This window comes from Pipistrellus hanaki, assembly GCF_964339955.1.
Source record: "Pipistrellus hanaki genome assembly, chromosome: 13".
NCBI classification, from domain to species: Eukaryota; Metazoa; Chordata; class Mammalia; order Chiroptera; family Vespertilionidae; genus Pipistrellus; species Pipistrellus hanaki.
Genome location: NC_140515.1, coordinates 29,491,505 through 29,507,240, shown reverse-complemented (window position 1 = coordinate 29,507,240; position 15,736 = coordinate 29,491,505). Strand labels below are relative to the sequence as shown.

At 41.5% G+C, this 15,736-nt stretch overlaps 1 protein-coding gene across 10 annotated transcripts in view; it reads left to right on the top strand.

Annotated features, from left to right (window-relative positions):
- The window catches only part of TMCC1 (transmembrane and coiled-coil domain family 1), a 105,881-nt gene extending 98,081 nt beyond the window's left edge, over positions 1-7,800 (top strand). For 9 of the 10 annotated variants that reach the window (XM_084902579.1, XM_084902577.1, XM_084902578.1 and 6 more), the window contains one exon: positions 3,847-7,800. In XM_084902579.1, coding sequence (XP_084758705.1) covers positions 3,847-4,021 — 175 coding nt within the window. In that variant the 3' untranslated portion in view covers positions 4,022-7,800. The remainder of the gene's footprint in view (positions 1-3,846) is intronic. The other variant, XR_014796665.1, reaches the window with a different exon arrangement.
- The last annotated feature ends 7,936 nt before the right edge of the window (positions 7,801-15,736 follow it).

The following is a 15,736-nucleotide window of genomic DNA, read 5'->3' as shown; positions in this document are numbered from 1 at the left end:
CATCTTGCCGATCTTCTGTAGCAAAGGGGGCTTTTGTCCTAGCTGCCAAGTCAAAACCTTGTAGAGGTACATTGCTAGGCAGTTTGTGAGAATACCACAAGGTAATCATGTGTAAGGCTCGTAGTAACCTTCTAGTTTATTCTGTGGGAAAATAGAATATTTATCTTTTGCTCGTCCAGTTGGGAGGTATTTCTAAGGGAACAGTTGGTAATTTAATGTGAACATCTTGAAATTAGTCTTGGAGAAGGTCCAGGAAATTTGTATTACAGTAGCCTAAAAGAATCAAGAGAGCCGGGACCGGTTTGGCTCAATGGATAGAGCGCCGGCTTGGGGACTGAAAGGTCCCGGGTTCGATTCCGGTCAAGGGCATGTACCTTGGCTGCGGGCATATCCCCAGTAGGGGGTGTGCAAGAGGCAGCTGATCGATGACTCTCTCTCATCGATGTTTCTGACTCTCTATCTCTCTCCCTTACTCTCTGTACAAAATCAATAAAATATATTTAAAAAAAAAAAAAAGAATCAAGAGAATGTCTATATTATTTGCCCAGCTATTTTCTTGTCCAAGCGCCAGGAATTCTATTTATTTTTTAGTTTCCCCCCACAAGATCATAGTGGATCTGGAAGTATCCTTTGTCCATTCTCCAGCTAGCTTCAGTCTGAAGTTGCCTGACCTTCAGTTCAAATCCTAGGAAACCAGGACCTATTGAAACCAAGATCAGAAAAACCCAGGGTTCCACCAATGCTGAATTTTGGAGGATATCTGTCCTAGGAATAGGTTCTATCCTCTGAGTGTTATGGTAAATTTCATAAAAACTAATGGGTGAAGGTCATAGCCTTAAGGGGAGCAGATCTCTTGTAATATTTGGTCTAGTATTTGAGCATAGTATCCTCTCTACACAGATCAGTAAATCTTAAAAAGGGGGAAGTACTCTCTGCTCTGTACTTAAAAGACAGAGCAGAGAGCCCTTTCCACTGATGTCAGGGACTTACTTGACGTAAAAGAACACCTGGTAGGGTGTATCTCCATTGTTATAGTGGAAACATTGGAAATAACCTAAATCTCTCCAATACGGAACTGGCTGACATATTTATACTATAAAATTACCTGCATCAGTTAAAAAGAATGAGGTGGATTTCCACGTGTTGACATGAAGAGATTGACAAGACTCACTGTTGAGTGAAAGAGGCAAGCGTGGACAGTCCTATATTATGATAGAAAATAAAAAAAGAATTTCATTTCTCTAGGCACATATTTGTATACACTTAAAACATAGGTGAAAGGATGAAAACAAACCAGACTGCAGTATTTACTTCAAGAGCAGGGGCTGGAATTGAGGAAAATATCAAGAGAAAGTATGTGTCCTATTTGAATTTTTTATGGTGAACAAGTAGGTGTGTCTTGTGCAACTTAATAATTTTTAAATGAAAAAGAAGTAAAATTATAAAAAAAAGAAACATTATATATTTGAGATCTTGTCCATAAAATTTTCAAACAAATCTAATGGTATCAATGGCTTCTTGTGAGCCATCCCACAGGAGTGCAATGGAGGACAGTTTAGGTGAATAATAGTCTAGACTCCTTTTGTCACCTTGTATTTAACCCCCTTTACTCTCTTTGTCCTCCCCCTACCCACTTCTTCTCTGGTAACCACCATTTTGTTGTCTGTATCTATGGGTTTATTTGTTTTGTTTTGCTTTTTGTTTGTTTGCTTTTTGTTTTATATTCCACATATGAATGAAATGATATGGTTTCTTGTTTTTTTCTTTCTGACTTATTTTATTTAGCATAAGTCTTTCAAAATCCATCCATCTTGTCATAAATGGCAATATTTCATCATTTGTTTATTAATTCTCACCCAAATATATTTTCCTATTGGTTTTTAGAGAGTGGAAGGGAGAGAAAGTCAAAGAGCAAGAAACGTTGTAAGAGAGATATATGGATTGGTTGCCTCCTGCACGTACCTTGGCCAGGACCAGGGCTTGCAACCCAAGTACATACCCTTGACAGGATATGAACCCGAGACCCTTCAGTCCACAGGCCGATGCTTTATTCACTAAGCCAAACTGGTTAGGGCTAATTCTTAATTTTTTTAGGAACCTCCATGCTGTATTCCATAGTGGCTACACCAGTTTATATTTTTACCAACAGTATAGGAGAATTCTCTTTACTCCACATCCTATGCAACATTTATTTCTTATCATATTGTGTTTTTTTTTTAACATATTTTATTGATTTTATACAGAGAGGAAGGGAGAGAGATAGAGAGTCAGAAACATCGATGAGAGAGTCATCTATCAGCTGCCTCCTGCACACCCCCCACTGGAGACGTGCCCGCAACCAAGGCACATGCCCTTGCCCGGAATCGAACCCGGGACCTCTCAGTCCGCAGACCGACGCTCTATCCACTGAGCCAAACCGGTCCCGGCTAGGTTTTCCAATTTTTCATGTCTCGGTCTAGGAAGGCTATATATTTCTAAGAATCTGTCTATTTATTCAAAATTATTAAATTTGGTGGCATAAAGCCTTTCATAGTATTCTTGCATAATTCTTTGTACTTCTCTGGTGTCAGTTGTAACTTCTCTTTCATTTTTTATTTTATTTAAGTCTTTTTTTTCCTTAGCAAGTCTAGCCAGAGTTTTGTCAGTTATTTCTTTTCAAAGAACCAGCTCTTCGCTTCATTATTTTTTTTTCTATTATCCTTTTTTCTCTGTTTCATTTATTCCCACTCTAATTTTTATTACTTTCTTCTACTGACTTTGGAATTTCTTGGTTCTTTTTATAGTTCTTTAAGGTATAATGTTAAGTGGTTTGTTGAGATTTTTCTTATTTCTTGAGATAGGCCTGTAATACTGTAAACTTTTTCATACCATTTTGTTGCACCCCCCAAATTTTGGTATGTCGTATTTTTATTTGTCTCTCTGTATCTTTTGATCTTTTGTTTTATTTATTTCTTCTTTGACCCAATAGTTCAGCAGAATTTTGTTTTATCTTCACATATTCATGTTTTTGTCAGCTTTCTTCTTATAGTTTTATACCATGTTGATCAGATAATATGCTTTGGTATGTTTTCTGTCTTTTCAAATTTATTGAGATTGGTTTTTGTGCTACAGCATGGTCTATCCTTGGGAATGTTTTGTGTGCACTTGAAAAGAATGTACATTCTTGTCATTTGGGTATGGAAAGTTCAATAAATACCAAATATGTTCTTTGCTCTAATGTGTCCTTTTTTTTTTTTTTTTTTTTTATTTTTATTCAATAGTTGGAATTACACTCCAACTAACTGACCCACCTGGCCAGGGCCAGAGCTACCTTCTTTTTACGAGTGGTCCCTGGCCCCACTGTGTTTTTGGAGGTGTCCCTACTGCCTCTCTACTAGGCTCTGCCAGGATGGGGGCAGGACATGTTCATGATTCTGCAGCCCTGCTGTCCTGTCTAAGATAGCTCAGTTTTCTCTGTCTGGCTCTGCTGGGTTGGGTGGGACAAGGGAGGCAAGTTCGTGATCTTATAGCTTCACCCAACTGCCAGCAACAGTTGTCATCACCTCTGGGTTGCCCGCCCAGGTCTTAGCCTTCTTTGCAGGGTTCTTCAGCTGTTCTGATGCTTTGATCTTTTAGGCATGTTTGTATGTTGAGCAGGGGATCGTTTTTTTAATTATATTAGTCTGATTTGTAAATTTAAGGAGAGAAACAAAGGAGTCTTCTATTTTACTATGATGCTGTGGTCACTCTCTAGTATATTTAAAATCATTGGCATAGCTCAAGATGCATCTGGCTTGCCCCAGGGGCAAGTCAGCTACTCATTACTTGTGAGCAAAAGATTTAACTGTTCCCTGTTCTGGCCCACAGGAGGCCCTGGAGGCGTGCCAGACCCGCATCTCCAAGATGGAGCTGCAGCAGCAGCAGCAGCAGGTGGTGCAGCTGGAAGGGCTGGAGAATGCCACTGCCCGGAACCTTCTGGGCAAACTCATCAACATTCTTCTGGCTGTCATGGCAGTTCTTTTGGTCTTTGTCTCCACAGTAGCCAACTGCGTGGTTCCTCTTATGAAGACGCGCAACAGGACGTTCAGCACTTTATTTCTTGTGGTTTTCCTTGCCTTTCTCTGGAAGCACTGGGATGCCCTCTTCAGCTATGTGGAACGGTTCTTTTCATCCCCCAGATGATGCTGGCAAAAGAAGGCAGTGCTCCCTTACCCTCTGGCGAGTGCATGCAGCAAAGAATTAGACAGCAACTTACCTACTCTGAAGTTTTCTACAACAACAAAAGAGTTGAGTGAATCTGTTTACATTTAGAATAATGTTTTTTTCTTCAAGAGACGCAATTGCAATAGTATTTTTTAGATTTTATCCAAGAAGTTTTTTGGGCAAAATTCTTGGATCATTTTTATGTAGCATGATTTTCCTTGGGATGCAAATCTTAAACAGTCCTTTAACATGAACCAACAATCTGGAGCACACTGAAGGGAATCTAAAATGTGGCTTGAAAAACTGCACTAAAACCCACTAAAAAGATGCGAAAACCTGATTAGGGAAACCAGTCAAACCTAACACCCTGCCTGGTCTGGGCTCACCACCTCTCCCCTCCCAGACTAACTTTACTGTGAAATCCTACCACATTCCATGTCTGAGTTTTGGATTCAGGGCGGATTTTCCTTGTCCATGGAAGAACACAAGGGTCTCCCTGGCTTTCTCACCCAGTTGGCCACTCGTGCTGATGCTGAAAGTGTGGTTGCCTTTGAACCTGGTCCTTTAACCTTTGCTAGGATACAAGTGTGAGAGCATCGTGCCCCACAGGATCACTGCATAATCCTACTACAGTATTTTGAAGTAGCCCTCCAAATACTTAATTTTAAGCAAAATCCCATGGCCGCACTTTTAAGGTTTTTTAAAAAACGTGTATAGTCATCAATTAAAAAAAAAAATCCGAACAGCATACTTGAAGAATGTAATACTCAAACTCTCAGTGCTTCCTTATGGTTTCTAATAGGATTTTTTATTGTTAATATTATTGGGTGGTTTGTGTTTTTTTGTTTTGTTTTTTGAAAGTGTTTGGGAGGGTCTTTTACTTTTCCTTTGAAATAAAGAAGTGATGTTTTTAAATGAAGAAATGTGTGGATATTTAAGTGTGCTGCTGCCTCTTGTCTTGGAACAGTTTGAGTAAAGGAAGACTTGCTATAAATGCTGCCCTCTGATGCCCTTGTTTTGTGATGCAGCTTAAACTCCCTTGTCTGGCTGCTGCTGCTGCTGTTTGCTGTTTGCTGCCCCGTCACCACCACCACTTCATGGGCTTGGCTTGGTTGGAGAGGAAAGGGATGTGCTGGGAGAAGTTGTTTTCACAAACCAGCTTGATAGGATGGAGATTTTTTTGTCCTAAGAGAATGTTCACTCAGTGGCTTTGGACTGAACTGTCTTTAGGGAAAAATGAGACTAAGAGAGTCATAATAATTCCTTGTGTTTCCTTAATTTATTTGTTAACACCTCCTAATTACTGAAACCAAAGTGATTATGAATCTTCTGTCTGCATTTTGGCCCCTGCATCCTTAATTTCAAAGCTTTATTTCGTCTGCCTGAGAGAATTAACTGATGGTGATTCTCCCTAAAGAGCAGAGAAGGAGATATCAGGTTAGAAGGACCCAGGTTTGGGGTGTATAAAGTGTTGTCAGCTTCCTAGTCATATAGACTGACATTAACATAATTGTGCTCAGTGGACTTTTATAGACAGTTTAGAAAAATGGACTGAGACTTCTTCCCCTCTCTATAACCAGTTTCATCATCTTGGTGGAATTTGGGCTTTTAGAGCTTATCTAGAAAGTATATTTGTGGCATTAAGTCACCTCTTAGCCTCAGCTCTGTGCAACCGAGTAATGAGCACTGGGCACATGATGTGCCCCAGAAAGAGAACATGCTTTGCCTGTCTCCCCCTATCCCGGAAAATTCCTTTGAACCAGATTAGCATTGCCTTGTCTGTCTGACAGCATGGTTTACATGACGGCTCCAGCCGCTGGTGGCTTTGGCAGGCTGGCTTTCTCAGAGTCAGCATGTTGTTACCGTAATCATTTTGATATTTTAACTCAGGTATCCCAGTCTTCATTCTATCCCCGGATGATTGTAGCACACCTGTTAGCTCTGTTGACCTCTCAAAAGTAGTGCCCAGAGCAGGGACCAGGGTGGAATTTTTTCTTTTTCTTTTTTTTTTAAATCACAAGGGAGATTTTTCTTTTAAAAAAATAATTGGAACCAATTCATGTTCGGGCCAAAAACAAATTGTTCCGAAGCCGATGTATTGAAAATGTTAACTTTGTCTAAAAATATTGCAGTGATTTTAGACCGGCATGCCAAAGGACACCATGACTTTGTTGAACTAGCACAGTTTGTTCTTGCTGTTTTAGCTTAAGGCTCAGAATAGAGAGCCACAGTTTGCCAGTTTTTCTAAGATGGAACCTTTGCGTTCCCTAACCTGTGTAAAGGCTACTAATTTTGGCGGGCACTAGAAGTCACTGTGATAGATGAATTTAAATTATTCCTTATGCCTTGGGATGATTTCTATCAAAGGAATGTTTTTACCTCTGGAAAGCCCCCTGATCTCCCAGCCAAACATGCCTGTGCTAAATTTCCATTTTCTCTCAAGCTGTCCTAGGAAGGACCTGCGGGTTGGATCAGGCACAGTGATGGCCCTTCTAGCTCTCTTGTTTCTTGATTGTTCAGCAGGTCCAACAGTTGTTTGCATTTAATGCTATGTGTAACTATGAATATGGTTTAATGCCTTTCCCATTTTCTGCTGCCCATACCTATTACCTTTGAGTTTCTTTGCATTGTGACTGTTCTTGGATTCTCTTGTCTGCTCTTCTATAACCTTGCTCTAATGATTTAACAATTGTTCTGTAGATGGAAAATTCCCATCATTTTAATACTTCTTCTCTTTTAAAGACTACATGCATTCCCTTTGAAATGAAGCATTCCTGGATTACTTGTCAGTGGTGGTGCCTGAGGCTGTGATAGCCTGGGTGACTATGTTCAGGTTATAGAATGACTAATATTTTACATTTTTTATGATAACTGAAGGACATGTCTGCTGCAATTTCAATTCCTTGGTATATACTCAGTGCATCCTAGCAAGGGAGGCTTTCTATTCCAGTGGCTCCTTAATTTTACACTTCACATTGACTGGGACTCTTTCCCTTGTACCCCCTCCACCCAATTGACATAAAAATCTGATAAGGAAAATACTGAGATTAAGCCTTCCTTGCTAGTCATGTCCTAATAATGAGCATATTTTCATGTGTCTTTAACTACCTTTGGTTTTGTTTCTAATTTCATATTCCTTTGAGGTACAGTCAGATGAAATGCTGAATTTCGAGAGAGTTCCAGTACAGAGCTGCCTTTCAGCTTTGGAAAATATGCATCCAAAACAAAACCAAATACTATAGTCAACAAATTCACAAAGGCAAAATTATGGTTCCCACCCCTCAATGAGACTGGGGATTTTGAATGTGGCTCTTAAGAGTTAACATTTCTATCTGTGTGTTATGTATGCTAAGTGATATCCCCAGTAGGACTGACTTCTAGACTGTAAGTGTGTTTTATCAAAGTGTGTAAGAATAAAAACTCGCACGAATTGAAAAGTACAGAAATGACACTTGTGAATGTGTGAACGTTAACACTGTAGTTGATAGATCTTAAGCTGCTAATTGTTGAGAGAGGATTACATTTTATGTTTTGTCTGGTTGCTGCAGATTCTCAGCAGCACTTTTACTGTATATACAAATTGAAATAAAGACCTCAGCTATTAACGAGGTGGTTGGACTTGGGTTTGTTTTGCTCTTTATTTTTGCATATTTCGTTTCCAATGACAACCTTGTCAGTCTGAAAACTTTCCACTAGTTTGTGCATTAGGAACTGTGTGTATGTGTTGTGTGAGTGCATGCATGTGCGAGTATATGTTTAGCTAGTATCTTGAAACTGTAACTGATAGCTGAGTGGCTATCACTGTCTCCCTGGATTTTACACACATCACTTCCAATGTGGCACTTTGCCACAATTCCTTTAGACTGATAAGACTGCCTTTAAGACCTTTGGAGGGAGTTCTTTAGAGGCAGTACTTCCAATTCAGCATCTGAAGATTCCACAGTGGGTATGATAATCCCTGTCCATTCATTAATAAACAAATGTTATGATGCGTGTATAAACATACTTGGTAAACATTTAAGATTTCGAGTTCCATGTACATGTAAAGGGTTTATCTAGCCTAATTCCATCGATGGTTTTGTAGTAGAGGTAGTAATTTTTTTATTTTTTGTTAATCCTCACCTGAGGATATTTTTTCATTGATTTTTAGAGAGAGTAGAAGGGAGAGACTGAGAGAGAAACATTGGTGTGAGAGAGACGCATCGATTGGTTGCCTCCCACACACCCTGACCAGGGCCGGGGATCAAGCCTGCAACTAATATACACGCCTTTCACTGGAGTCAAACTGGGGCCCTTCAGTCACCAGGCCAATGCGGTATCCACTGAGTCAAACCGGCTCAGGCTGAGGTAGTAATTTCTATTACAGCTTTTGATCTATCGGAAGCCTCTGGAAATCCAGAATCTTAATCTTGCCTTTGACAGGGTACTAAGCAATCTGCATTTCAAGATATTTGGGGCCACACTTCTGGTTTAGTAGCTCTGTTCCTCCTACCACATCTATAAACTAGAAACATCACACCCATCTTGATCTTACCTAGTGGATGTTGTGAAGATAAGAGGGATCTCTTGAGAAAGTTTTTAAAATTGTGAGAATGCCCTTCCTTAAGCTTCTAGAAACAGAATGTAGGTTGTACATTGCCCAATCCCAAGGGGCTCGATAAGTAAGTTACACTATGAAGGATACATCTTAGTGTTGTACAGTGCATAATGGGCACAAAGAGCAACTTTGATGATAGGTGATACGTAATTTCAAAGCCTGCTTTACTTTCATTCACTAAAAACTTTGGAGAATGGAAGGCTGGTAGCATAAATCTGAGAAGTTGCCATGTAGCAAAGAGTTTGGGGAGATAGAGGACAGTATAGCCAATTACAATAGAAAATGTATGACTCACCTAAAGGATTCAGATGTGTTACTTTTAAACTCTATGGACTAAGTCTAGATAGAGTAGGTACATTTGTTAAGTACTTATTGAATGCCAGGCATAATGCTTGATACTTGACGTGTAGTTCTCACTTAATTCCCCCACAATCTCCCGCAAGCAATGTCCTCGTGGAGCTAAAGTCAGTGAGGCATGAGTAAAATGGCTTGCTCAAAGTTACACTGGCAGGAAATAGAAAATGAATGTGATGGGAAATAGATCTATGCAGGATATGTAACAAAAGATGGATGTCAGTATAAGAATTAATAAAAACCAAGAGGAAAAGTCAACTCGATAGAAAATAGACAAAGGTTATGACAAAATAGTTCACAAAAAAAGAAATGAATTGCCAATAAGCATTCAAAAGAAAATGTTCAGCCTTGTGTGTAAATCAGTGCATTAAATTGGGAGGAAGGGGGGGTGCAGCCAGTTGTGGAATTGTCTCCTATTTATATTTAAAATATTTTTGGCTCTAACCTATTTGGCTCAGTGGATAGAGCATCGGCCTGCAGACTGAAAGATCCCAGGTTCAATTCCAGTCAAGGGCATGTACCTTGGTTGCGGGCACATCCCCAGTAGAAGGTGTGCAGGAGGCAGCTAATCAATTCTCTCTCATTTATGTTTCTAACTATCCCTCTCCCTTTCTCTCTGTTAAAAAAAAAAATCAATAAAATATATTTTTTAAATAAAATATTTTGTGTAAATAAATATATTTGTAAATATATAGAAAATTAACTGCATAGAAAACTTCCCAATAGTTACTTCTGGGGAAGGGAGTAATGGTGGGACTTTTATGCTTGACTCCTATAAAATACGTATCTTTTATTTGTGTATTTTTTAATTAAAAATATAAAAACTTAGCCAAGCTGGTTTGGCTCAGTGGATAGAGCATCCTGAAGGGTCCCAGGTTCAATTTCCAGTCAAGGGCACATGCCCAAATTTCGGGCTGGATCCCCAGTGGGTAGTGTGCAGGAGGCAACCCATCAATGATTCTCATCATTGATATTTCTATCGTTCCCTCTCCCGTCCTTTCTGAATTTAAATTATATATATAAATTAAAAACTTAAAATAATAAGTCCATTGAGGAGAGGTTAAAACAAAACAATAAAAAGGTTGATAGTGTTGCTAATGCCAGGCTATAATAGACGATTGTTTTAGAAGAGGCTCTGGGCCAAGTTTCTTACAGCCCTGGATTTCTGGGCTTGGTGCTCAAATGGACGTCCCGCTGCCAGAGGGCACACGTGGGAAGTGTGCTTGCAGCAGCTGGGATAGCCGATTCAGTCCAGCCCTTCATTCATCCAACAGCGTCTGAGCCATTCTGTGTGCAAGACTGCGCTGTGGGGATGTGCTAAGTCCAGAAGAAAGGAATGTGGCAGAAGGAGATACATGTTGTAACAGAGTCAGAAGCCACGTGTGGGAGCGAGAAGGGGGAAGCAGTTCTGAGAGGGCAATTAGGAAAGGCGAGGAGGGAGTGGTGTCTGGGCTGAGAGAGGATGGGTTTTGATGAGTGGAGATGAATGAGGAGGGCATTCCACATTGAAGGAACAATATAAGCAAAACTCACAGAAGTGAAAAAGGCCAAGATGAGTATTTCAAGCAATGGATGTGAGCCTTGGATGGCTAGTAGGCTGCCCTGGGAGGAAGTGTGAATCATAACAAAGTTCAAGTGGTAGGGGAGGTTTGAAGAAACCTTGAGTGCTATGTAAAGGCTTGCTCTATGGTTGCAAGAGAAGCCATTAAAGCTGTTGGGAGGTGCAATGACCCAGCCTTGTGTTTAAAGGTAATTATAATATTTACTAAAGGAACCTGTCACCTTTTTCATGTCATTAAGTCAATTGGCTGGTTGAGAAATGCTGTCCAAGGTATTTGATCTTTTGCCTTTTGATCCTATAATGGAGAGGAGTTGAAATTTTTATTTGGTATCTAGGAAGCTCAGAGTTCAATGCTTGTTACAGAAACAATCCCTGTCACCTTTGGCATTAAAATTCTTAAATTCGACCCCTCCACCATCCTCAGTGTGACTAGTGGATTGAGCGTCACCCCATGCACCAAGCGATCACCTGTTGAATTCCCCATCATGCTCAGTTGCGGTCTCAGGCTCAACCCCCCAGGGGGAAGGTGTGCAGGAGGCAGCTGATCAGTGTTTCTCTTGATGTTTCTTTCTCTCCTCTAAAAAAAAAAAAAAAAAAAAAAAAAAAAGATTCAAAAAAATTTTAATTCTTAAATGCTAGAGCAAAAGGACTTGACAAAATTTATTCAGGTTTCTGCTTTAATGCTTAAATTGTCCAAAGGAATATTCTTTTAGAAGACTTCATTTCAACAGTTTCTGAGACTCCTATTAAATATACAGTAAACCATGATGGAAATAAATGATAACCACTATACCTTAAAGAGAAGATTCTGAGGATTAAATAATTATACGGTGCCTTGCTCGCCAACTGAGGCAGAGTAAGCGCTTCACAAATAGTCTCCATTATTAATATTATTTTTTAAAGATGTTCTTACTGATTTGAGGGATAAAGAGATGGGAACATGGATGAGAGAGAAACATTGATCGGCTGCCTCCTGCACCCCGTCCGCACTGGGGATTGAGCTCCCAACCCAGGCATGTGCCCTGACTGGGAACCAAACCAGTTACCTCTTGGTTTATGGGTCGACACTCAACCACTGAGCAACACCGGCAGGGCTATTAATATTAATAATAGACTGATAATTCCTTGAAGACAGGTATTTGTCTCACTCATCTTAATCTCTTTAGAATATAACATGTTTCCCATTCTTACCTGAGGAAAAAGGGCCCAGTAGCCAGAATGTGAGCTGTCCCTGGCCAGCCCTGGCTCATGAGTTGGTTTGGGAAACCAAAAAAATCAGTATAGGTCAACTACACCCTGACAACAGAAACAACAAAAGAGAACGTCACAGCCATTGAGAACAAACTTGCAAATGGACTCCCATACGATTGGCTAATGATAGATCTTACTGGAGCTTTCTTACCCACAAAGACATTGTTGTGTTGATGGCTATGTCCTTAGTGCCTGGAATGGTGCCTGGCACTTCAAAGGTGCTTGTTAAAAAGTGGAATTTAAAAATGTTGTGTATTAAATACTTTCAGACACAGTGCCACTTGTTCCCTTCTAACTCCTACAACTCCTCCGAAGAGGAGGTGGCCTAGATCCATGCTGCAGATGGAAACAGAAGCTCAGATAGGTGCTTGGATCTCATCCTGTGGGTAAGCCGTTCCACTCGTAAATGGCAAAGCCGGCTTCCGCATTCAGCTGAGTTTGCCATAAGGCCCATGCTATTTCTGCCATCCCATCGGGCTGGACAAGAAATCAGACTCTCTGACCTTGAGAATGCAGATCACTTTTTCTGGGCCTCCGTGTAAAGTCAGTCACCTTAGTTCTTTTCCAGCTAAAAGGATATTCTTAGTACAGTGCTTGATTGATGCCCAGCACACAATCGTCATAGAAGCATAAGCTGTAATCCCTGAGCTGATGAAGCATCAGGACAGGACAAAATGGGAGTACGGAGCTGAGGTCTAGGAATGACCAAAAATGGGATGGATATATATATATATATATATATATATATATATATATATATATATATCAATGAATCTTTTTCTTAGCTAATTAAGCTTAAAGAGTATGTGTAACTCATGAGTGAAAAGTTGAGTTCACAAGTGTTATCATCCGGTGGGGGCAGCTGCCTGCCCCAGTGGCCCTTGATAGCCTCCTTTTAATAGAGACCTGATCACACACAGTTTTAAGCAGTGGGGTACGCTTCTCTTCTCTTACTTATTTCCAGCAGGTGTCTTCCCAAACATATGACACACTTCCTGCTGAAAGTAATGTAATCGTCATGACCCAGAGGTCAGCCTGGAGAAGCTGACTCAGATGATTGGAGTGTGATGCTCTTTGCCCCTGCACTAAAACACCCTAGTCTACTGTGCTTTTTGTTCTTTAAAAAAAAAAATGGCAGCTTTCACACACCATACAATTTGCCCATTTAAAGTGTTCTACTCAGTGGTTTTTCGTATATTCACAGAGCTGTGCACCCAGCATCGCTGATTCCAGAACATTTCCATCAGACCAAAAAGGAACTCTGCACGCCTCAGCTGCCACCCTGCTGCTCTCCTCTCCCTCCCAGCCCTAAGGAACCACTAAGCTTTCTGTGGACGTGCCTATTCTGGACATTCATATATAATAGATGGAGTCATGCAATATGTGATCCTTTGTGCCTGGCTTCTTTTATTTAGGGTGTTTTCAAGCTTCATTCATGTGGTAGCATGCTTTCAGTACTTCATTCCTTTTTGTTGCCGAATAAGATGGCATTGTAGCCGAACCGGTTTGGCTCAATGGCTAGAGCGTCGGTCTGCGGACTGAAAGGTCCCAGGTTCGATTCCGGTCAAGGGCATGTACATTGGTTGCGGGCACATCCCCAGTAGGGGGTGTGCAAGAGGCAGCTGGTCGGTTTCTCTCTCATCGACATTTCTAGCTATTTCCTTTCCTCTCTGTGGAAAATCAATTAAAAAAAAAAAAAAAATGGCATCGTATGGACATACCACATTTTTATCCTTCATCAGGCGGTGGCTATTTGGTGGTTGGTTGTTTTCACTGTTTTGGCCATTTGGAATAATGCTACTGTGAACATTCATGCGCACGTTTTTGAATGAACATGTTCCCTTTCTCGCGGGCGTACACCTCGGAGTGGCACTGCTGGGTCACAGTGACTATGTGCAGCCCTTTGAGACACGATCAGACTGTTTCCCAAGTGGCTGAGCCCTTTCCATCCCCACCAGCGGCCTCCACACCCTCGGCTGCCTCATTCTCTGACTCGTCCCCGCCCTGAGGGTGTGAAAGGATACCTCATTGTGGTTTTGACTTGCATTTCCTTGGTGACTGTGTGTTTTTATTCTCTTTTTTTAATTAATTAATATTTTTTAATTAATATCTCTTTTCACCGGCTTCCCTGTCTTTATCCTCCCAAGCCAGGCTGTGGCTGTCACGTTTCATTATTGCCAATGTGGTTGCCTTCCAACTCCCTTCTAAACACTGCTTTTCGTCGGCTAGGGGCCAGGGTTCCACATAGCCCTGTTTGTCAGGATGATGTCAACGTGAGGTTAAATGGGCTCTGGATGAGGCCCTGCCAGGAAGTGAGGCGTGGTGGGCCTGCGCTTGGTGACCGCTGACCAAGCAGCTTTGCGAAGATTCTGCTTAAAACCACGACTTCATGAAAAAGAAGGAAAGCAGTAAGGGAGGGAGGGAGAGAGTGAGAAAGAGAAAAAGAAGCAGGAAGGGAAAGGGAAGGAAGGAAGAGGGAAGCGTGGCTCTCCACTAGTGGGCTGGGTTGGCCCGAGTCTTAATGTCCTGCCTCTCCTCACTCCACGCCTGGTGCCACCACCCTCCTCCGCCCCTTTGGGCCTGCCGTTCCTCCTCGCAGCGACCCCTCCCCCAGCCCCACTGCCTGGCAAGCTCTTATTCATTCTTTTATTTAACTCTTTACCAAGGAATTTTCAACCATAGGCAAAAAGTGAATAGTATAATAATAAACCCCAACCAACAATTATCAACATGTGGTCAATCTTTCTTCATCCGTACCTGCCCTCCAGTCCCTACTCCCCTCAAACTGGGTCCTTTTAAAGCAAATACAAGAGAGCATCCATTATTTGTCCACTTTTATTCTTTTACTTATTTATTTTTGGTCAGATGTTCTTTTTATGAAGGTGAAATTCATGTAATATAGAAATTAATCATTTTAGCCTAGCTGGTTTGGCTCCTTGGATAGAACGTTGCTCAATTAACAAATTGGTGTGGCTGTTCTTTGGAAGCTCTGCTGCCTTATATAAACATATGCTAAGGCTATAACAAAAATGTGGCCATTTCCTTGCTTGCTATCACCTTCATACTTCTGCACATGAACTTCCCACTGTCCCTCTGTCCACTTCGGGTTTCTATCCTTCCTTCAGACACCGTCTCTTCTCAGAGGTCTTCCCCGACCGGCCTTTCTCCCCTCACCATTTCCCCAAACAGCGCAGTGAAGCTGCTGCTCAGCTGTGCTGGGTCTTTGCAGCAATGACAGGGTGAGCAGGTGGTGCAGCCCTGCGGACTGAGGGGAGCTCAGGGCGGGCGAGGCCCCTCTCCTCGGGGACCCCGCGGTCTCAATAGATAGGCAATGGCAGGGGCTGCGGGCACCGATCCCACCAGGGCGCCTCCAGATGCTTCCAGCTCTGGAGAGGGAGTTGCCAGGTACGAAACAATCAGTGATTGAGATAGAAATCTCCTGGTTTATGCGGCAAGTACTCAGAGGAACTTGAGTCTGGAGTGCGGCCAGCGTTCCAAGCGTTCCCCACACTTGAGACCCGGCTCTCTGGTGCCACCTGTTGGAGAAATTGTTTTACTGATGGGCACCTTCCCTGCCCCCAAAGAATTTGGGAACAAACACGCTTATACATGTTTTAAAGTTGACATCTACAATATAAAAGTTTAAATCGTTGCAAAGGATGTACTGCCCAGGCTATTTTAAATATTGACATTGTAAGGTTAAACTGTTTCTTCACTGTATACAGCCTAAGGATAGTGATTTCTATCCACTGTCACCCATATGGGAAGTACATGGCCAAGCTCTTCCATAT